Source organism: Mya arenaria, chromosome 7 (assembly GCF_026914265.1).
Source record: "Mya arenaria isolate MELC-2E11 chromosome 7, ASM2691426v1".
Taxonomy (NCBI): domain Eukaryota; kingdom Metazoa; phylum Mollusca; class Bivalvia; order Myida; family Myidae; genus Mya; species Mya arenaria.
Genome location: NC_069128.1, coordinates 4,067,547 through 4,092,415, shown reverse-complemented (window position 1 = coordinate 4,092,415; position 24,869 = coordinate 4,067,547). Strand labels below are relative to the sequence as shown.

Below are 24,869 nucleotides of genomic sequence, written 5' to 3'. Positions count from 1 at the left end.
AAACTGTTGTTGTGCTAGTGTCACTAAGACATAACAAATGTTTATAAATAAATTATGTTGAAAGTAAGTATCCAATATATTTAGCAAAATGAAAGCTACTCACACAGCGATAATAAAATAAGCCTAAATAAGTTTCATGAAACATTTGGCATTGCACAAGTAAGCATGAGCTCATGTTAAATGTCCAAACCATTGGCAAACCAAATGTGTACTGGCAAACCGCAATATTAAAACAGTCAAACCTTAAATAAATTATGCGAACTGTATAGACTTATCATATATTTAAACCGTCTCGGACTGCTGATACTTTTTATGATCTAGCTTTTTTTGAACACATTTATGATGATATTTGTGTCATGTTTGTTTGGTTGAATAAATCTGTTTGTGTCATTGACACTGTTAACCACGTAGCTTGTGATCCAGTAATCATCTTCCAGATGTGCAAATGCCTATATATCATGATCATTTTGAAACACGTTATTTAATTGGCTGATTATACTAGACGGAGGTAAATCAAATATCGCATTGTAACATACCCATACTTAACATCATTCTAAGTGCAAAGACATCTGCTAATAGTAGACAAAAGCGATATGATAGAATACATATAATAGTATATTTATCACAGGTTCCATGTGAAATGTTGAGTAATTATATTTACATGAAGCGATAATTTTTAATGTTTATATATATTTGCAGTAACTTAATAAGCGTTAAAGAGTAGGCTCTTCATGTGTACGATTTTATTTTAATTGGTACATGGTTAAATTGGAAACTTTAAATTAACATTGTTTTTTTTTAATTTCTGTTTAATGAATCCATTCCGTAGAAACAAGGTAGACATGACTGAAGTATGCACTAAGTAGTCTTGGTCTCTTTTATAATTAGATGGAAATGCCTTCCACCGAACAAAAAAACATTTTGAAGCCAAATTCAAGCAAATAATGTCCAAATGCTAGCACATCTCATGCACCGAAATCTCAATGGCACACTAGCATTTATTGGTAGCGGTGGCGGTACTGGCTGTGTGCAACTAGCATTGGGGTCACTTGGCCTGCAAATACACCAGCTATACATGCAAAACGGTTATTTTCCTGATTATGTTGGGTAACTCAGGATACGCCATTAACAAACATGCTCACATTTAACAGTTTGTTCACTTCCGTTTTGTCACCATTGTTTGTCACCCAATGTCAGACAAACTTTTAGTGGGTGCATATTTTATAATTTAATAAAAGTTTATTTGCAATAATCGACACAAATTGACACTCGATTGGCACACGTATTAATCATTTTGCTAAACGTATCAATCACAGTCGACGTAGCGCGAAACATGTAGGCGATATGAACTCCATTAAGCCCTCAAATGCAAAACAGGCGCATTTTCTCAATATGAGGCCTATTAGTAATAAATCTATTTTAAATGGTTCAGACATACACTTACACTAGTTTGTTCTTTCGTTTTTAATGATATCTTTTATTTGCAGGGATATATGTTTCGGTAAGATTAATAGTTTAGTTTAGTTAATGACGTCCTTTCCCGTCGTAATATACGTGCACTTGCATCGTTACAGCATGAATGTCTGTATTTGTCTCAATTGTTTTATTTGGGTTCGAATAAAAACCTGACATATCACCACTATTTCTCTACAATTTAGAGAATATTTATCAAATCTTTCACTGAAATACTTATGAAATCTAAATGAAGTGTTGATACATTTTATATATATTTCTGGCATTTCGGTGTTATTCAGTCGTGTTTTGCAGTTTTTCTACCAAATTGTTCACTTTTTTTAAGTGGTATTTTGTTGAGATAAATTGAAGTGCACATTTCACCGGGGTGGTTCTGCCACTTTAGACTGACAAAATACATTACAATTTAACTGATTAATATTCCCACAGTATTGAGTCTGAGAAATACCTAGTCTGCAGGCGAATGATATATCATATTGATAAGCACTTGTATTAATCTTAATTTGCATGACAACACATTTTTTTCACCACCCAATTGACATGATATACTGTTAATCACATTGTTTGATACAGGTGTAGTAATGAGGACCGAGACATATAACAAAGACCTGACAACGTGAACTTTGTTCATCTCCTCATCTGATAGATTGTTGGTGTAAACGACACTTCAAGATTCGTGGAAACAGTCAAAAGCAACGAAATGCATGCAACACGCCATTTGACGACACTCCTTTTACAATACCTATGTGACCGCTACATATAGAACACATTTAACACATACGTTCTTGTTATTGAATGATAAACCATCAGGAAACTTACGCTAACTTGAAACGTTCTGGAGGAGCGATCCTTCGAAAGAACATATACATTCTAAGACGACAAACATTTTAGGTTGATAGTGTTGGAATGTGCTTCGCCTAGTATCGGTTTATCCCGGTTCACCAGGATTACCAAACATTTACCACAGATTCAGAAACGAATGCATTTACGATCTGTATAGAATCGCATCGATTTTCTCAATCGTGGTCAGCCGAGGTCAAAATCGTAAACACAAAATCAAAAACAGACTTTAGTAATTTGGGTGAAAAGAGCAACGACGTTATGCAATTTTATGAATTTTTGAAATTTTGACGTTTTAATGGTATGATTTAATGCGATATTTTCGAACCGTAGTAGAATCTAAGTACAATCGTAACAAAGTCGAGAGTAGTCATCGGGTATGCATTTGTGACCTTGTGTCGGTAATGATCGTAGTCTATCATGATTTATTGACATGCCAGTTCTTCGACCCTACACGTTTTTGCTTCACAATTGAGGATTTTAGCCATAAGATGATTTATAAGTTGTTTGCTCTGCTGAACATTAAGCCATAGTTACGCGTTAACTATTATCGTTTGATAGCATCAAAATAACAAATGAAAACAAAACGAAATAAAATAAACCATTTCAAATCAATGGGTGTAACATGTAACATAAGATTGTTTTAATCACTCATCAAGAGTTTATACTCACGGAAATGAATGCCAAATGATTCTTGTCTGTACTAAATATATTTTACTTTTAAATTGCTAATTATTTGATTGTGATATAAACACGAGTTTATAACGTTATTAAAACGTTATTAAAACTTCATTCATTTTGCGCAATATCAATATCGATTTTAATTTCCACCAATTTATTGAAGTCTAATCCAGGAAGATTATCATATTCTTAAGTTAATTAAGATAATAGACCTCGATTTTCTTAGTTACAGCACGACAAATCTTCATATGAGAGGTTGAGGCTTATCTTTGCTTGCTAGTCTTTACCATTTTCGTTTACCTATTATAATTTTTGTTTTCATTTCGTTTCACAGCCCAATTAAACATGTTCATTATATATGTAGTTGTATTTTATCGCCATGTATCAGTATAATTTCTAGTTGACCTAAGTCGACATCTTTTTCTGGAAGAATAAATTATTTCTTCCTACGTTAAGTAAATTGTTTCTTTAATCAGTTGTCTTTAATTGCTAATTGAATATTACACTTAAAAGGGTAAAATCAAATCGAATTACAGTTATGCTGTATAAAGAGCAGATGTTTTAGATTTTTCCTGGCTTTCAATTAATTCAGATGGTTGTAAATAATCGTAACGATTATTGGTCATAGACACCTTTTATATTATTTCTGGCATTCGCGTGTATTTAATTGTTGGATACATTTGCACAATGAAGCGAAATGGCATTGTTTACCATAATTGTTAAAGCAAAGTCCTATTTTAGCATCTTATGTGTAGTCACTGAGTCACATGGTAAAACCATTTTTCACTTCGGTAGAACTTTATTTTGTAATGTATCTGTTTACTCAAGTCATTGTGAAAGGTGAACACGTTTGGTTGTTTCTAGTCAAGGCGTGTGTTTTACACTGTCATGGTTGCATTAATAATATAAAGCGTGTTTCAAAAAATATTAATCATGGGCCATGTATGTATGCTATAAGGACACTGTTTAATATTCAAACAGCTAAATAAAATTGCATATAAACATGAATTTGTGGTTGTTTAAGACCCTCATAAATGTAACAGTGTCTGTGTGTTCGGTGCCAAAATGTAATTCTCATATTCCTACATACGCTTTACAGTGGTGATGTTTTGGGTACTATTAAACATATGTTACGCGCATATAAGTATAAAAATGAAACGTGCAATTGAAGATGATAAAGGATTGTTCGAAGCTTGTATGAGGTAAACTAAAACATTAACATCAAATTAACATCATAGTAATATTTGTATATACTCTATTTTCTACATACTTCGATCTTATATTGATTATTTCAAAAAGGATCATATAGCAACTATCTTAAAATGTTTAAAATTCCTCATTATTGCTCAACCTTTTTAAAGGTTTTAGTGGAATATAAACCTGTCGTAATTATACAAGAAGCTCCAAATGTATATAATAAGCATTATAACAGCAAAAAAATCAAGGCTGCTTTTCTTTGACAATTGAAACTCAATACAGTATTAAAAAAGGACTTACCATGTCCAGCACTTAAAAGATATAATATATCAAATGAAGTGAATATTCCTCCAGCGGTTAATATTAGAAACGAAGTAGAGCTGTCAGTTTTATTTCATATTCAGGAGATCAGATCTCTTAAATGAATTTATTTGTCAATGGGACATATGTACATTAGCACTGACGTGCATTATTTGACGGATCTTTGATCTACCCAGATATAATAACAGCAATAGGGTCAGTCGTATGTTTTTCTGTCTCGAAACTTATTAGCAAAATCGTATTTGATAATAAAAAATAATGGGCGCATGATTTGTTGGTTATTCAAAGCAAAACTGATACACTGAGCAATACCGATGATGGATTGGCTATTCCAAAATGGCTTAATTTTGGTTATACACTAGTTAAAAGATTCTTTATAATTAGAACAAATAAAACTGTTGTCATCCATTGCGAACAGTCAATGCAGTGTGTAAGTTCGACAACAAAGTTCAAAACAACCAAAAATAATCCAAATAAAATGTACAACCCGTTGTTTCTTGATACAAAAAGGCTTTCCTGCCAAACCCATAACCGGAGTTTATATATTGCGAATGCTAATCTAAAAATAACTTTATAGACATATTTCTACGATTGTTCTTAATCCCTAATGTTTTGCTATCCTGATGTGAGTTTTTGACTTTATCAGATGTTGATTAAATAAGTGGGGAAGTGACTTTTATGAACTATGTTTATGTACAATATTTCCCGATAACGAAGATAAGCCTCTTTTCCAGGGCGTAATGAGTACAATATATTAACATTAGAAATCATCACATTATATGATGTTATGTCGCAAAGTATATTGTACTGCAAATGAAGTCTGCAAAACGTTTTACGGCAATTACATATTCACCAAAACGTTTCACCTACTTGTAATATGCTTTGATATCTAGCTTCATCATTAATTGTCTTGTCAGTAGTGTGGTATTCAGTCTGTTAACGTTGTTTAAGCTCCATATTGATGAAAGTATTGCTGAAACAGGTGTTAGAACGTGGATTCAGCAAACAGAATTTGCACTGAAATCGTCGCGAATTCATGGGTACCGACGGAACTTGATGCAAAGACAAACCCGGGTCAGCTGTGTTTGTTTTTTTTTTCAATTAGAGAAATTACTGTTAATGTTTTACTAGTTGGGTGTGGTAACTTTTGTATAATGATGCATTATTGTTACTGAACGAAGTTTTTTTTATCATCAATTTTGTTGACGGCTAAGGAGTTCTTTCGTAATTGGGTTATCTTGTTATTCATCCATATGATAGGAGTTCATTTCATCGGAAGTGTTAAATGAAAATATGTAAGAATAATACATTTGTTATTGTTTTTTTTCAAAAAAGTCACATAAGCAATAATGAGCCTTTGAAACAAACTTTATAGCATATGGGCTAATGCTGATTATAGAAGTTAAATTTTGAAGAAAGAAGACAAATTATTTTCCTTAACTGATGCTTCATTAAAGGAAGTCAGGTTGAAACGTTATACATATTTTGCTGCTGAATTGGCCCACTATTTCAAGTTTAAAATTTCGGAACAACATGCATCCAACATGTACATCTTTATTCCACTGGTAACATGTACTCCGTTTCAGAAATAAATCATACGACGATTGACTGCATTTACAAATTGCACTTTTGAAATCATCAGTCAAAACTGACATGGTATATATCACGTTATCTGTTTGTCTAATGTTTTAAGGAGATTGGATGCAAAACAGATCCATTTTACTTGGATACCCGTGATGTTAATAATGTATATTTATATTTTGACAGGTTCATACGATCTTGAATAATACATTTTGGCAAAAACATCAAGGTGAAAACAACAGCAATTAATGTTTTACTTTGTGGAATTTGAAAATAACTCATTACATACGTAACTTTAATATTTAAACCCATTTAAAAAAAAGCCACTCCTTGAAATTTACGATACCAATAAAATCTTGTTCAATGCTTTCGAAAATGATTGCAAATTAAAAACTTGAACTGATTTCTTTAATATATGTACCATCTAGACTGTAGATAATCAAACGAATAAAACACGAAGGTTATTGTATCTACAGACAAAACCTATTGTGCCTACTGTGTGAAATAACAAGTGTCTGTTGTGCAGATGCTTGTATTGGTTCGCATTTTTCTCTTGAAACAGCATCAAGTAGACTGCAAACACACAAATAAGTACGTGATGTTTGCTCCTACTAATATTCAAATATACTTATGTTATTTTTCCGCCATTGTTTCCGTCTCTTTCAAAACACGTATATTCGCACATGTTTGTAAAGAAGAAAACTGTTCTAGTGTTATCGTCAATAAGTCATATCAATAAAAAAGAATCGAAAATTATCTCAAAAATGTACAGAAGTCGTATGCAAACATTTGTCAGTGCACAGGTAAGCATTAAGGCATGTTGACTTTCCAAACAACAAACCAAATGTTTTCAACCAAACCGCATTTACTAAAACAGTCAAACATTAAATAAATTATGAGAAATACATTAACTAATCATATGTTTGCACCGTCTAGGAATGCGGCTACTTCTTATGATTTAGCTTTCATCGGCTCGTAACTTTCTTCATGCAGCATTTTTGAGGGATTAATAGCGCTTTCTGAGGGGTTGTACTCGTGCTTAATGTCAGTGCAACAGTTGGGATCTCAAGTTGTTTGTCTATGGAATGTCTAGGTTGTGAGTGTCTGCATCAAACATGTGTACATGTACATCGTTTTCATTGGTTGTGTGCATTCTTTTAAATGTGTTGTTGGAAAATGGCCTCGGTCGATTGAGACTGTTTATTGACAGCAGTACTTTGTGCCAACACCAGAAGCAATATTGGCTGTTCAAGATTAATGTATGAAGGACAAGAAAAGGAAGCTATGTTTGTTTGGTTCAATACATCTGTATGTGTCATTGACACAGTAAACCGCTTATAGTGTGACCCATTAACCATCTTCCAGATCTGTATTTGCCTTTATATCACGATCATTTAAAAACACGTCTTTCTCTTTCTGTCATTGGCCGATTGTACTGGCCGGTGCGAAATAATCTATTGCCATACATGTTGTTATTTGTATGGCAAGGACGACTGCTAACAGTAGACAAAAAGTTATGATAGAATAACAGTATATTGACCACAGGATACCGCTTGTATTCAGTCTGATATTTGTAAAACTCATTTTGACATGACTTGATAATGTTCAATGTTTATAATTGCAGTAACTTTAAAAAGTCAAGAAGAAATGAAGCGTTAAATAGAAGTCTCTTCATTTTTATCAATTTGTATTTAAAATGTAGAAGATATGTATATCATTTAAAGTTAAAGCAAGAAATAGTTTTATTCATAATTGAATTGCTGATTCCATTCCAATAAAACAAGGTAGACATGATTCAAGCATGCACTTAGTAGTCGTGGTCTCTCATATAATCAGACGGAAATGCCATCCAACGAACAAAAACAATTGGAAGCTAACATCAGCCAAATCATGTTCAAATGCCAGCACAGCTCATGCACCTAAAGATCAGGGACAGAATAATATGTATTGGTAGCAGCGACGGTGCAAGCTGTGTGCGACAAGCATTGTGATCACTTGGTCTGCAGAAAAACAGCTATCCATGCAAAACAATCTTCGTCCTTAATATGTTGGGTAACACAAGATACACCATTTGCAAAAGTGCTCATGTTCACTTCCGTTTTGTCACTTATATGTTTGCCACCCAACTTCAGACAACTACTTGTGGATGCATATTTTTTATTTCAATAAAAGTTTATTTGCAATAATCGACACAAATTGACACACGATTGGCACACATATTTATCATTCTGTTAAACGCATCAATCACGGTCGACGTAGCGCGAAACATCTAAGGGGTGTGCACCCCATTAAGCCATCAAATGCAAAACAGACGCCTTTTCTAAACCAGAGGCCTATTAGTGATATATGTATTTTAAATGGTTCAGACATACGCCTATGTTAGTTGTTCTTCGTTTTTGATTATATATTTTATTTGCTGGGGTATGTGTTTCTGTATAATGAATTGATTAGGTTACTTTATGACGTCTTGTTCGGTCTTGATGATCATGAAAATGATTCCTTACAGTTTGAACCTTGCTATTCGTTGCAAATTTTAATTGGGTTTGCTTATAAATAAAATAAATGAAACAAGAACTACATGTCATATCGCTTTAATATATACACTGATTGATAATAATCTAAAATTAACCTACGTCATGATAACAGCACAAAATGCTTGGCTCTGCTGCCTCAGACATTTGTGTGCCTTTCTCCAGCATAGAGGAAACATCTAATTATATTACTTAAAATTGCAGTGGAATTTTCACGGGATATTGACAAAACCTCACCGTTAATTTGATCAAAAACTAGTATCAGTGGTATACTTTTGAAATACAAAATCTAACCGAAGGCTTTAGTAAATTCACAAAAAAATGTGATTGTTTTAAATAATTTCGAACTCTCTTACTGAAATACTGGTAATGTTATTGAAATGTTGAGAAACAAAACAAAACTGAAATATCGCCTTTTCACTAATGTTAATTAAACCTTTTGCTGAAATACCAGTGAAATCCACATGAATTGTTGGTACTTTTGTATATATATTTCTTGCCTTTCGGTGTTATTCAGTGGTGTTTTGCTGAATTTCTACTAATTCGTTCACTATTTTTAGTGTTATATTTTTTTTAAAGATTCAAGTGCAGAATTTCACTGGCCATGGGTTTGTTCTGCCACTTAAGATTGACGGAAATTATTAAATACCTATATTTATCTTAATTTGCATGACAACACATTAATTTCACCACCCAATTGACATGATATACTGTTAATCACGTTGTTTGATACAGGGCTGGCAATGAACCCATAGAAAACTAACTATATGATTAATAAAACGTGAAATTTGTTCATCTGGGTAAATCTGATTGATCATTTCCGTTAGCGACATATCAGGGTTGGGGAAAACAGTCCAAATAAAACGAAATACATGCAACACGCCATTTGACGACTCTCATGTTATAATGTCCGTGTGACATACAACAAATACGTATTTGTACTGTCGAAAACCCGGTCGCTCGATATCGCTTGACTCGATTTCCTTGTTGGCTCGAACTGGATGTAAAAGACCCATTTGGAATTACCTTTTTAAGCATTCACGCTAGGCTCGATATTCGAGAACATAGTTTCTGACAATATACAAAAACAACATTATGCCAAAACCACGTGTTTACTTTTATTATTTTATAGCATAAAAAGGTTGGGTGTATCTTGTGACACTTATATTTGTTTGTATAAACACTCATAAAGACTTTGAATTGAAGTAATAAGTGCCGAATGATTCTTTTCCGTACTAAACATTTACAACTTTTAACTTTTTATTTATTTGATTGTATTATAAACAACACGTGTTTCATTTTCCTGAGTATGCAAAACAGAATGCTACACTTATTGTAATACGTCTCGTACGGGTGAAACGACTGCATCCCACCTGTGTCTGTATAAAAACCTATATTTGCAAAACAAAGTGCAAATAAACCGAATGAATATTATATTTTATTGGTGATTTCTTTATTGATGAGTTGTAAACACTTTTTTCAGTAAGAACCAAACAGCAAATAAGCGCGTACATAGCGTTTGCAGTATTAGAGTATGTAACCAACAGCACACGTTCACAACGACCTATCAAATTATTATGCTGCGTGAACCTTATATTGGTTTGTTACCTGATCTTCTGGTTTTGATATCATTTGTAACTTTAACATTAACTTTAACATTAGAATCGACTTAAGAGACTGGGCATAGTACGAAATTGTCTAATATAAAGTCAAGTCTTTCGGTGTGTACATGCTTTTTACCTGAATTATTTGACAAATTATTGCATCTGAGAAACAGAGAGTAACTTCACAAAGCATTTGACAATTTATAGAATAAAGACATCCCTCTAGGATTATAATCGTTTACATTTCACAAATTAAACATAATTCTTCGAGCGGTCGCTGTTGCTCTCGTGAAACTTGTTCGTTTAATTTGTAATGCATGAGCTATAACGTATACGTATTGCTGTCAGATTATTACTGATACTCTGAACACCACACCAGCACCGTAGTGGACAATTTGACCAATACCGTAAGGGATGAATGTGTTTTTTGGGGGCTTAGTGCCATTTGATTTTATCATTTGACCTTGGAAAGTTGCACTGAGTCACATTGCCTTTATGCTTAAATGAAACACAAAATTGTCTCATACAGCTTCCCCTTATATCATTTAATTCCTTTTCTCTATTAAGTCTCTCAGGTAAGCATGTAAGATTATAAAATGTGTCTTATGAAATCCTTAGCAAATACTAAAATCTTTTTTGAACATACATTTCAAGCGGTTTATTACTTTTAAATATGTTTAATGGCTGAATAATACCAACACGTGATGATGGTACTTTGAAAATGGTTTATGATGTGTTAATTGTACATCACAACTAAAAGAAACTGATAAGCTCGTTGGCTTTGAAATTACAAAAATGCATTCACTTGTTCTAAATACGTTTCGTACGGGTGAAACGGCTTCATCCCACCTGTTGGTGTATAAAAGGCTAAACTTGCAAGACAAATTGCAAATTAACTAAATAAATGTTGTATTTAATGCGTGATATTTTATTGTGATTGCTAGAAACATTTTTTTCGGGTAGAACCAAACTGCAAAAAACCGCGAACAAAAAAGATAAGTTATTTTGAAATCAAAAACCAATGTTGGTGTCTGTAACGAACACTTTAAATACGATCTATCTTATAATCATTTTTCTCAAAGAGAAACGACCCTTTATCAAAGCTTTTGTTTAGTCAGGTGCTTAAATTCGCCATCTCGCTGATAGCTCCTTCAACCTTAATGTCATATGTTGATGCATCATGGCTTCATTTGATATTGGTATCATTTGAAACGCATTTGATTGCTGATTACAAATACTTTAGAAATTCGCTATGTTGAATTCTATTATCTCGAGGTTCTGGTTATGTCGACTATTTTTCGATTTCTTTCGGTTGAGTTCTACACTGTTTTGTATTACGATTCTACCGAGTGTATTTTCAGTCATTGTTTTATTTATAAAATATTCAGCAAGCAATACCCTTTAAGATGATACCAACATTATATGTGGACACCAGGCATTTAAATGTTACACTACGGAACTATTTGAACACTGGATACCTCAAGGTTGATTTGCATCGTGAATGTGAAAAGGTAGGTTCGTGTACAAGCAAAAGTATCAGTTGTGTTTCGCAACAAACACTCACAGTACTTATGTGTTTATTGGGTTCGTCCACGGGATTTTCCACTGCATTATCTTTAAATCTGAAATAATGTGTAGGAGCATGGGTTAATTGATATAATATTGGGCCGATGTGGGTTTTCTTATTTAATTTATTTTCTGAACAAATATATTGGACAGGGCGAGGAAGAATTTTAAACTGACGTCAATTATGAAATGGAGTTCAAGAAGTTTATCGTAAATCAGAAGATAAGATTGCCTGTTTTGTTTAAACAAAACCTTCGAAAATTTCAAGTACTCAAGAAGCATAGCGTGTCTCGGAATGACGTCGACTCTCGTGGTGTGACGTGCATAGATTACTGATAAGTTGTTGGAAAGTTTATTTGGAAAAAAATCCGCATTTTTTCCTTATGATGAAAAAAGAATTAAAGATCGACGGACCAAAACTAATTTTCAACTGATAACGCTAATGCGTCTGCTATAAAACCCAAAGTAAATCATTATAATAATGTCACATAGGACTTAACCTTGAATTTTTATTCGCTATAATTCTACCTGTATTACACAAGATAACTCCTGCCATACTAAAATCGTCCAGGTTTACTTATTATTGCTATATAGGAGAATAAAAACAGTAATAAATACGCCCATACGAACCATTTTGAACTAGAAATTGTTAAAATTTTCTTGAGGGAGTACCATCACCCCCTCCCCCACCTGCCAACACTTAAAACCAATGAAATTTCGATTCTGAGGAAGTGGCGACCCTAAATTACTCCCCTCTTAATTCCAATCCTTGATCGGCCCCTGAGTTGATCTTCTAAGTTAAATTTTAAATAACCAAAATTATCACTTTGAACTGGCACGGCATTGTCTCAGTTCAAAATGCAATGATTCTTATTACATGTGTGACGAAGCGACATAAACATTTATATACCATACAATATCATGTAATAAATATAATTCAATCTTAGATGACATTTTAGGTCAGTGAAGATGAGAATTTTATTTGATATTATTAAATACATATCAAATGTTTCACTTTCTCTGACCTGAAACGGTCCCATGTGGTTTAATATGTGCACTTTTAATGCTGAACTTTTCGCACTTTAATGCTCTTGAGGTCTTTAATCCTATACCAAGAATCGGAGAAAAATTCCGACGTCTGAAATATACACACCCATTAAATGTCAATCATGTTTATCTATATTGGCGTGATTGCTAGATTTCTATCCAAATACTAAAACAAACCACACTTCCAAGCGTCTGATAACCTTGCATCGATAAAGATAGGTCACGTGATTGGGTCACGTGATTTGAAAGTTAATGCGATCTGCCATCACCCATGATTGTTAGATGTTTTACAAAAACGCATTGTCTGGATTTTATCCTTACTTCAAAAATTTGGCATTTATCGAGAATTATATAAAACATACGTTTTACGATTGATGACTGTGATAAGTTGCTGATCTGTGTTTTTTAAAAAACAATGCTTTGTGGGAGTTGGGCTTCATCATATAATTATCATACATTACCTTAATGCTTTACATATTTAGTGCTACACTATTTGAGATATTGATACGATTTTACCGTTCTTTTAACGACAACATGGCAAAACATACAGACTTGACCTGTGTAGGGATTCTGTTGCTGGTTGCATTAATGTCGTCATTAACTGGACTGTTTTCTACTCTCGATTTTATCTTTGCGTACATCGTCTGCCATGATCTCATAAGCCGGACTGTGAAGTATCACCTTGTCTGACTATCAGGCGAACACCTACAATGGAAGGTCATAGGAGACGAAAAAACACATGATTTTGCATCAGGAAACAAACCTGTTCCATTTATTATTTTCTTTATCTACCAAATTGACAAAATGTAGATTTGTATAATAGAATAATGTCATAAATTAGATACCAAGTTGATAAGTATTTCTAAAAAGGAATCCTCGGGCTACTGTCTTCGTGTTTTTCTGGCATTTATATTAGCCATTACTCATTCAGACGTATCTTAAGTCTCATTATATCCTTAATTTAATATGAGCAAAATCATAATTTATCTGAGTTATTTCTTATATCTTGATAACACAATGCAAGGTATAAGCTTTTTTGCCCACTGTTACTTGAAGATGCTTTTGCGGTGTATTGTCTAATAGCCTGTGATGCAATGCATACGAAACTAAGAAAACGAACATGACCTGGTTGTTAGTCGGTGAAATGGTATATAGGATACTCAAGAGATCATGACTTCAAGCAAGGGCTTTCTGAGGACGTTTAAAATAAAACAATTACATTCGAGCAATCATTTTTCGTTTGACGTTTATAAATGTCATTCAGATAAAAATCATTACGGTCATTAAGTATAGAAAAAAAGTTTTATTTGCTCATACTTTTGTGAAAAAGGATTAATCTTTCTGTTTTCATTAAGTGTGAATCAAAACTACCATTCAGTAATGAGTGTTAAAATATCCCGCCAAAACAAATTGATGAATCTTCATGATTTTGAAAAAAAAATATGCTGATACATATGCCAATATTTTTCCAGTTTTATTCTTAGGCCCCTGGAACGCTGCATTTTGGCTGCAATAGTTTAAAAAAGCACGGTATGCAAGCCATATGGTGTACAAAAGGTTGCTAATCGCGTATGAATACCATTGAATGATATCACCCAGACAGTATCTGCAGTTATAATTGCTTTTGATTATGAAAATGAAAATGCAGGCAATATGTTCAACAGGTGCCATGCATAATGCTGTCTGCAGGTAGATGCTGGATCAGGAGATGAACTGATAAGAACTCGGTGTTTCTATTGTTCGTAAACGTTTCGAAGACCTTCCTATCAACACATAGTAAATAGTAGCGAAAATTATATTGCATTTTAACTTTTTTGAAGACAGAAATTAAGATGATAATAGAGTTCAAGGCAGCATGCAAACACTTAAATGATAAAGAGCAATATCTACTTGGGATTCAATAACCAATTCAATTCAAATGTATGCAAGAAATATAACGAACCATTCACGATGTAAGGGGCACTACTCTTGCAGTACCTTGTGTTTGTTCACTGCCAGTTAATTACCAAGTCATTGTTCACTGAATGGGTCAAACTGATGGTAAGGTTACTATTGGCTACCTTTAGCCACAAAACTCCCGCAACTCTTCCCAGACCCAATCACTGAATTCGAAAAACCTAGTGCAGTTTACCGGATGAACCGATGTACAGTCAGAGCTGCAGAATTTGGTAAGTACAGTGGTAATGACTGATAAATACAATAATCAACGCAACTGTAAAGAAATAATATCATCTGCAAGAATATCAGAAGGGATTGCTCGTGCGGTTAAACCCACAATTAAGCTTTTAAAAATGCCTAAAAGACGCATTTCTTTACCATCTACAATCGCATTATTATTTGCAAATACCTAGACACCATGTGTTGCAAAGCATGGTTAAGCAGCCTTTGAAAACCTTTGCCAATCCTGATCATTAATGCACGCGTCTGTTGCCGGCTCATAAATGAGTCCCAGTGGTACGGATCAATACTGTAATAATGTGCAACATGACTCGACTTTGAGTATTTCTTAAAAGTCTGTACCTTTGTGTGCCCCGTCAATATATGTTTTGATTTATGTACGAAATATTGCAATTATTCAAGAATAGTTTAATGTCCGTTTGTCTTACAACAAATCTAGAAGTTCAAGATACCAATAGTTTGTGTATAGGTCGCCAAGTCACTGCCATTTCTCTTTTGGCAGCCTTGCCAAGCAGTTCAAGTTCATGTTCTTCAAAGTTTCATATTCGAAAAATATTAAACTATCGCAATGAGTTAAATTTCAAGGGTAGAGTTTCTTAATGTCATTGCATATTTGATATATCAACGCTGTAATTATTTTGATATCGAGGATGAGTTTCACTTTACATGTATCTGTCCTTATTTTGATGCTCTTAGAAAGAAATATATAAAGAAATTCGTTTTGTTAAGCCGTCAGTTGCCAGTTATTAAATTATTAGATGCTACAAGACGAACAGAAACCAACTAGTATTCTAATTAGTTTTTATAATTGAGCATTTAAATCAAAATATTTTACAAAATTGATGATTGATTTTATTGCTTTTTTATTATATTCTTTTATTTGAGGGAGTGGTAAACAATAATATTTCTTTTAAAATAACTCTCATAAATGATAAAATGATTTCTCATAAAAGCTTTTTTAAATGGTTTTCAAACTGTGTAAATCAATTCACTGAACGAGTTTTGCACAGGAAATCAGTATTTTCGTTCCAGATATTAATCAAAATTCAGACAAACATACAATCTTCATTCAAAATCAAAGAACTGAGTTCCGTATCATGTTTAATTGGCAACCAGTTTACATATGATTTTTGATGCAAGAGCAGATACTCGGGGGCCTGTGTTTCACTTTTTATCATTACCTGAGATATTAGATCCAGCTACTTATAATGTCTTGTGCAACGTTGCTTGTTGCCTTTCTTTTGCTTTTGTTAGACATCATTTGCTAAGGATACCTGGTTAAGCTAACATTTGTCGTATTATGACTGCGATTAATAAGTATGTGAATTGTTTAATGATATTTATTTTGTGATGGAAATAATACTCATAGAGAATATATATTTAATCTATAAAAAGTGAATTAGAAATATATATTGAACGTGACAATATACAGTTTTTACGTGTTGATGATCAATGACTTTAAAAAGCTTTTACAAAATTTGTTTTGATTTGAGGACTTAATAGGACTGATTCAGAATGGTCAAAGGTAGAATAAAATGGTAAAAGACGAAATATTTTAATCCCTGAAAAAACGTTATTAAATTGAGTACTTAATATTTTTTTAATTATTTAAGGTCAATAAAAAGTATCATTTTAATATCTTAATTATTTATTTAATTGTTTTTGTCAAGTTATTGATATATTTATTTTTCCTTTTTTTCTGACTATTCGATTGTTTGATGATTGTTCAATTAATTGTATTAATTCTTGTAAATAACGATATCTATATTGGTCGGACGTTTTTGTAGTTTGTGTTAATATATTTTGTTTTAATTCAAGCTTTCGCATTCCGTCGGCAAAACTGAATTACATGAGGTGTGCTTAAAAGCAGGACAAACTATAATTGGATTTCAAAATTGTTTTGGGACGAGTTATCAAAGCAATGTGAAGCAGAATCGGTTAGGGGGTGAATATTATTACTTAAGATAAAATGCTCCATTTTAACGAGTTCACGACAAAATATCGTAAGTGCAAGAATATGAGTGAAATTATCAATTATTTGAATTGTTTGTTGTTGTTTTTTCTTACAAAATAAAAAAATAAACAATGTACACATAGACCAATGAAGCTCTAAGTCTGGAAATAAATGTGAATCAATTCGAAATGAGTGATCGTACGATACAAATGTTAATAAGATGACCGCTTAGTACATAAGTATATATAAAGCATAAAAACATCCTCTGTTAAGATTCATATCGTATTAGATTTAGACTAGTTAATAGTACGTTTGAAATTCTAGGAATATACAGTTTTTTCTCACTTACAGAGGTCACATGCTGTAGAACAAACATTTGTGGTGTTATTGTTGTCAGCTATTGTCAATGAAGAAACATATCTATATTGCGACATCTATGTAAGATGATATGATACTATTATAGTATTCACATGTGTGGGTTTTAATGTTGTCAGCTGATGCCCATACAGAAACATATCTCTATATCGAGATCGGTGTAAGATGATATAATACTATAAAACATTTCACATATGGTAAACTTGTCTGTTTGTTGAGCTCTTGGAGCTGTTATCTATTAAAATGTCTTAAATTTCATTTTCGCTTGCTTTAGACAACCTTATTTCATGTTTAGTGATAAATCCGGTAAGCACTGCCTGTTGGAGATCATACAAATGTTTGAATCATTTGTTAAAATGCCTTAATTTTTGTTTTTGACTTAGACCACATAAGTGATCTAATGAATATTTTATATACAAAAACATGAATAAATAATTAATCATACCGCAATCTTGACGTAATTATTATTAAGCCTGTTTTACAAATAGTAGATCTACTTGTGTTTTACTCTTTTCATGATCTATAATTGTGAATACCTGTATTTATTATGTTGTAATTAGTGCAAATATGTTATGCTTCAAGTTTTGAGGAAATAAATGGTCGATACTGTCAATATCCGTGCGAAGACTGATATACTTGATTATAATTATGCTAAATGGTATCGTCAAAAATAATGCGAAGTGTTCACACGAACAAATATCAAGTGCTTTATTTTTAATATCCAGGCTACGTTTTAACTATGAATTGTTTAAACACTGGATCCCAGGTTTTTGAAAATACTTATTTAATGACTACATTTTTTTGGTTTGATTGCATTTCAAAATTAAGATTTTTTTGTTTTCAGAGCAAGTCAAAATTTTAGTAAAATTCTTGAAATGTTGTAGTTGTACTCAGATGTTTTTTGCATAACTGATTATCATTTTGAACTTGAAAACAACATACTCTGTGCTGAAAAAGTTGACACGACAAAAAGGAATCAGGACTCACGACAGACATTTACAAATTCCGTTCTTTTGACAAATATACTGATGATTAAACTGATATTCTTTAATGTGGGTATTGAGCTCAGGCCATTCGGAACACACACACACATGTGTATTTTGTATTACAAGGTTCAAATTGGTTGCACGTGAAGTGAATTATCGCATGATCACCAAGAGGAAAGTCATTAAGTTTAACTGCCAAATTTAAATTTACGCGATATACATGCAGCGTTGTTGAATTTGAGGATTTCATACATTGTTAAGATATGGCTCTACATTTTGTAGCACTAATGAATATATTTTGCTTTATTTTCAGATTGTGTGAAATTCCATTTTTGGACTAGGATTATATGTAAACGGATTTCTAGATGACGTCCCCATCCTATAAGGTAAGTGTTAATATACTTTTGATGTATCATTTGTCATTATCTTTAATACTCCTGATATGAATCACGTTTCACTGCATAACTTGCACGTCTGTCCGTTTAGAGACCTCGTAAGAAGATGCCGTTTTAGGGGATCGAAACATTCCCGCAATTTTCTACATGTTTCTGTCTAGGCCTAAAGAAAAGACTCATTCTATTTCTTGTGTTAACTGTGGTTTTTGAGGCAGATGCCTAGTATTTGTGTGGTTGACTTTCAGAAGGTACAGGAATTAGCAAAACCACTTATGCGTGCATTATGGCTTTCAATTACAGCAGTTACTCACGTTCACTACAATAATATTATTCTTGTTTCATCATAATATAATTACGATGGTATCATGGCTTTTTATATGCTTTCCGAAGAATTTTCGAGATTTATCAGTAAAATTATATTGATATTTCACTGTTTCAAACGGTAATAAATATTTTATCAACTTCTCACGTCCAAATCAAACATCAGCACGCACAGGCCTGGTACACCACTTTGACCACGCGTTCTTTCTGAAATGACGTTAAGTTCGGGTACAGCGCTGATGTTTTATTCGGCTGAAAATACAAAACAGTAAAAGCAATATGAAACCGTTATTTTCACTGTTTTAAACAGTAAAATATAAATTTTCTTTCATCGATAAATCTCCATAAACCACCGGAAAGCATTTGATATATTGTTAATTGTACGTAGTAAATATACAATGGCGCGATCAGTTTCATGTCACATATGTTTTCTTAATCCGATCCGAACATTAAACCCATCTGTTACAATTTTCCATCAATATCATTTTGTTTAATATTCATATTCATGAAAATATTGATACAAAACTTGCATTTGTGCATATACATTGTCGGTGAAGTTGTCCATTATTCTGTAAATTCTGTAAATTAGTGTTTGATATTTTCGTGATAAGGATAACATGGATACAGACAAAAAATAAATGCAGAAATAAAGTTGTAATTCTGGTATAATATGTAAGTATTTATTTTTATTATATGATAAGCGGATAATATTTCCTTGTCATATCATTATTTCAGCGCATATTGCAAGATATTATTAAATTGTGATTTTAAAGTCAAGATGAACATAGATGTGTACTTCCTTAACACACGTTTAATTCATTAATGTTAAAATGGTGGTGGCGATGAAGAAGTGTTAATAAATGAGAGGCGTTTACATGAAAGTTCCGCCCGCTGACATTGGTTATCAGACAGAAGCCTTAAGGTCCCATTTTTTCGAAACCTCTGAAGTACTTTTTAACACGTTCAAGGTAAGCTAACTATATTTGTGGTGATGCGTTATATTTACTTTTTTAAAGTTTTGATACCTTGAAAAGGAATTATCGTAATGTTAACCGCAAAAGAAATAAATTGAAATAAGCTGCTTAACTCTTAAGTTTGTTAAGTTTTAGAACTTTCGAGAAATTATGACCAGGTTCTTAGGCTCGGATGCATTGATTCACCCAAGGGGGGCTTGGAGCCTCTAGTCATAACCGTTTTTCCATGGATGTTTATTGATTCCTACATGAAATTTACTTCTGATGATTTACTAATAACAATATTTACTTGCTGGTAAAAATAGTTAGTTTTTAAAGAAAACAAACACAGGTGATGTTTAATTCGTTCGAACATTCTCATTCAAAAATAGACCTGCGCAGCTGAAAATAAACTTAGAATGGATCCGAGTTTAATATCGAATGCATTAACATTTCAAAAGTAGGAAGGTTTATGTCTCCTGAACATTAAACTATTATCGTTACTTTTCTTCACGTCACATATCTGTCTGAACGCTACACAGGTATTCTATCAGCGTATTGCTGCCTGCGCCTGGCCGCTGAGTACGTTGTTTATGAGGTTTTAAGGGAAACAACAACTTCTGAGACCATTATACCACTTCGTAATGCAGTTCCTTCCCTTGGCATATATCAAGGGGAGGAATACAGACCTCAACTATCTACTATTTTCTAGAGTTACATCTCTTTTCAAGTCTTGATGTCTTTCTTGAATGAGAATTATTCGGAAATCACATTTTGAATAGACATTCATTTTTGATGGTTGGTTTTATAGTTGAAAAATGAAATGAGTTTGTTTTTTAGTTTTGAGTTTTCAATTTCGAGTTTTGCACACAATTTATTTATAAATTACATCAAAAGACTCATGACGCACTTCTATTTTCAAAAACAATAAATTATACTTTTTCTTTAAGTAACAAGAATCTATGATGTATTTTTGTTTTCTTACTACGTATAAACTATCAGACAAAAATTTCTGTTTTTCGTCTGATTCAAAAATAGTAATGGCTGGCATTATTGCAGCATACACAGGAGACTCTTAAGACGCGACGCTTGTAAACGTACTTTTAATAAACACCCAGTAAATTCCTTGTTGATTTTCAAGTCAATATAAGGTAACCTACGATAATGGAATAATTTTATTTAAAAGGAAGACATACTGCCATGCACAATACAAGTATCAATAAAGTTTACTTTTATTAATTTATGTCGATGAGCGGTATATCTTTGTTGTTTGCGTCGTGCTATGCTTGTGTTTATTTGAATTTTCGATCTATGCCGTTAAGACTAAGTTTTGATATGATATAGTACATTCAAACTGCTCGAAAATTGTCTGCATAGTTGGCTTGTCTCCCTGTTGTTTTCATTGTAATAAGCTTCGTCAGGGATAAGAAAGTTCAAGTGGTATAGGTGTCTGGACTTCACCCAACAGGTTGTGGGCCGAGCCACACCAGGAGTACTTTCTCATGCCTCTCAAAAAGGACACAGTACTGGTTTCTGCCCAGGATACGGTGATTCATATCAGCTCTTAGCTGTTATTACCATCGAGCAAAATAAATTAGCATAAACCAATTAGCATTAGCATTATAAATGCGATAAGTATGTATAACCTCATAGTGTCCATTTTGCCTTCATAAAAGAAGAAACAATGGAAAATAGAAAAAAAAACATAGTGCTGCCTTTACTCCCTAAAGCATGCACCAATTAACATTTGTTTTAATGAATTCCAATCATATGAATAAGGTAAATATTAGCGAACTACAGAAAAAAGTGATTCTATTTTGAATATTATTTAAACAAAAAAAAATTCTTAAAACTCTGTATTATTGGCAATAAACCCGAGGCGTATTGCTTTAAACAGCGATTCGCAACATGATAATTTTCTTGAGCGATCATTTCAGTTATTTTAGGGCGGTATATTTGTTTGAAACTCGCTCATTGCGCGCAAACCTTCGACGATTCACGAACGTCTTGTATCTGTTTATATAATTGTCGAGAACACTCTTGTTCGTTTAGACAAATGTGTATTTCCAACTGCACTGATGGATGGGTTTGGAGAAAAGCATGTATTCTGTTTTAATTGGTCCTAGATACGTAGGTATTACCACAAAGCATTGCCAAAATCTGGCTGCATTTCATTTTCAAGAATGTTTTGTCTGTGCAGTAACTTTAGTTACACATCAGTGAATTGATCCATTAACAATCTATGCTGTACGCTGTATTTGCAATAAAGTCATATTTTTTGTTCTTTTTTGCTACTAAGTTATGTTATTAGAATATTGATAGTATTTTTGATACAAGCTGAGTAAAAGAGAAATACAACTATTTTTTGCTACTTATGAAGTTAGTTTTTTCCATTTTTTGCATTTTCCATTTTAAGAAAACTCGCTTGTAATCTCTTTTAAGGAATCAGGAGCTTCAAACATCACTGCTGGTATTCAAAAAACGTCTTCAGTCATTCCTTTTATATTATATAGTCAGTGAGATATTTAAAATTACTTAAGTAAGGAAATTACAAAATACAATCATGTATTAAGTCTACCGGCTTTTGGTCTCTTTGCATTGACCTGTGGTCGTAAAGGCACATAGTAGAAGTATTTTATGCTTTAACTGCTGGTTTTATATTTTTGGAGACTGATTTGACGCCCCCCCCCCCCCACCCCCTTAACCCTGCCTTTTTGTATTTAATATTAGATTATTATAGTCATAAAATATAAACATACTCAATTCTGGAAATACGGGTTCAAACAAAATTGAGGAAAGACAGTTGTGTGAATTAATGTAATGTAACATTTTGCAGACGGGATAAAACAACAGTGGCCCTGCTAAGCTTTTATACACGTACATGTATGGATAGTTATTATATTACGTCCTATTAATCAGTTTTTCCGAATTCTGGTACCCGATTACCAATAATTAAACATGCGTTTCATATATATCCTATTCATGTTGTTGCAGACATTGTAACCTAAATTAGTAAATAAAACGAGTTTTGAGTTGAGTTGAGTTGAAAAATTTATTCTATTACGTTCAAAGCGAATGAAGTAAGCTCTTAAATCATTGCTCCTGTACACCGTCTTGAACTAAACAAGCACTGATTTTGAATTTGGAACTCTCGGATTTTGGTTTAAACAATATTTATTTCGATATAATATTTACAATTAGTTTAGTTTAACAAATTTGAGCATAATCAACGTTAACAAAGACCAAATATGTAATGCATATAAACAACGAATATGTTAATTATGCACAAAACAATAGTGTAAACAGAATTGAGAAGAAAGCCTTAAGGCTTATACAATGTCTCGCTTCTGTAGGACATTTACGCTGCTTAGGCTAGTGCGCAAGTTGCGGTGACTCGAATAAATATAATCTTATAGTCGTATTGTGTAAACTATGGTATGTAAAACAAGTTGTTTTAGTCTGAAATCATTTAGTTAGAAGGAGGAAAAGATAACGATAGAATAAAAGGAAGCTGAACGAGAGAGGTGGTACAGGCACAGGTCAGATCGGGATTGGGATAAGGTTTATTATAATGTGTAACACGATTTTATGGGCTGGGCCAAAACGTTTGTCTAGAAATGTTGGATTAGAACGTTTCAGATAAATGTTTTGTTGTTGTTTTTTCATTCTGTTTCTGCAAATTATTTTAAACATGGAGACTGTTAATTGATTTATAATTTTTTCTGAAAAATACAATTCTGTTTATTTGATATATGTCAATGCCGTAACTACCGAACATTATCCATATTACGTCATATCAATTACAAAGACATTTTTGTCAGCCCGTTCCTTATCAGTTTTCGGGAAGGTACGTCACATGAAAATATACATCTGAAGCAATCCGAGGTTTTTGGTGTCATTCCAGAGTATTTTATATCCCTACAGAGATTGGGGTTACTTAGTGGTAAATGTTCGCCATACTTTCGCTCATAAAAAATAAGGAATGCAATTTTTGTATGATTAACGGCTTAGTGTCTAAAGCCTCTCAAAATGCCGTTTCCACGTTGTGTTGGCATATTCCGCTATAATTTTTATTGTTGTCTTCTTTTTCAAAGCAATATTTGGTGTTATAAGATTGGAATATACAGTGACAAGCCCAATTACCTTCAATTAATCATGATCCTGTCTAAGGACACAACGATCAAGGCCAACCAATAGACAACGCGCTAAAAGACAACGAACAACCTATCCCGAACCCCGACCGATAACGCAGTACAACGATAAATATGTTATTTGCTTTGCTTAGAACCATTTTTTTTTGTTTTTTAATTTGTTTGTTAATGATAAAAATAAACTTTGATTGATTTATACTTTGGTTAGGAAAGCAATTATAATATTTGATTTATGTTTGTGTTGTTTAATATATCTTAATACTGTATTCGTAGTATAATTAACGTCTAAATGGATGAAGCTTCTTGAAATACACCTTCTTCGATGTTTTGAAATATCCCGCTGTAATTTAATTGCCACGCCTCATTTTCAATTAGTTTAATATTTCGTGGTGATGCACAGAATCATGTCTCGGTATCAGAGTATCATCGACTCAATGGTCAAGGCCAAACAATAGACAAAGCACTACAAGACAACGTACAACCTAGCCCTAATTTGCGACCGATGTAGGGTTTGATACGCATTACTTTGATGTATTGATAACGCATTTTTTATTTGCTTAGACTTGATCTTGCTTCGTTTTATTTGGGATTTGGTCGACCATCCACCAAGTGAATAATGGTCGCAAATTAGCATTCTGGGACAATGGTAAGCGTAAACCGTTAAGGGGACTTTCCGCATTGTATTAGAATAAACTAATATTTAGATTATTAAGCT

The 24,869-nt window shown here is 32.9% G+C and overlaps 1 protein-coding gene across 9 annotated transcripts in view; it reads left to right on the top strand.

The window, feature by feature from the left end:
* LOC128240333 (innexin unc-9-like) overlaps window positions 1-24,869 on the top strand; it is a 361,166-nt gene that overhangs the window by 244,319 nt on the left and 91,978 nt on the right. For 7 of the 9 annotated variants that reach the window (XM_052956941.1, XM_052956938.1, XM_052956939.1 and 4 more), the window contains one exon: window positions 18,648-18,720. Coding sequence is in view for 1 of the 9 variants with exons in the window: in XM_052956935.1 (XP_052812895.1) it covers window positions 19,721-19,722 (2 nt within the window). In the remaining 8 variants the exon portion in view is untranslated. Of the gene's footprint in view, window positions 1-16,311; window positions 16,337-18,647; window positions 18,721-19,589; window positions 19,723-24,869 lie in introns of those variants that run through there. The other 2 variants (XM_052956943.1, XM_052956935.1) reach the window with 2 other exon arrangements.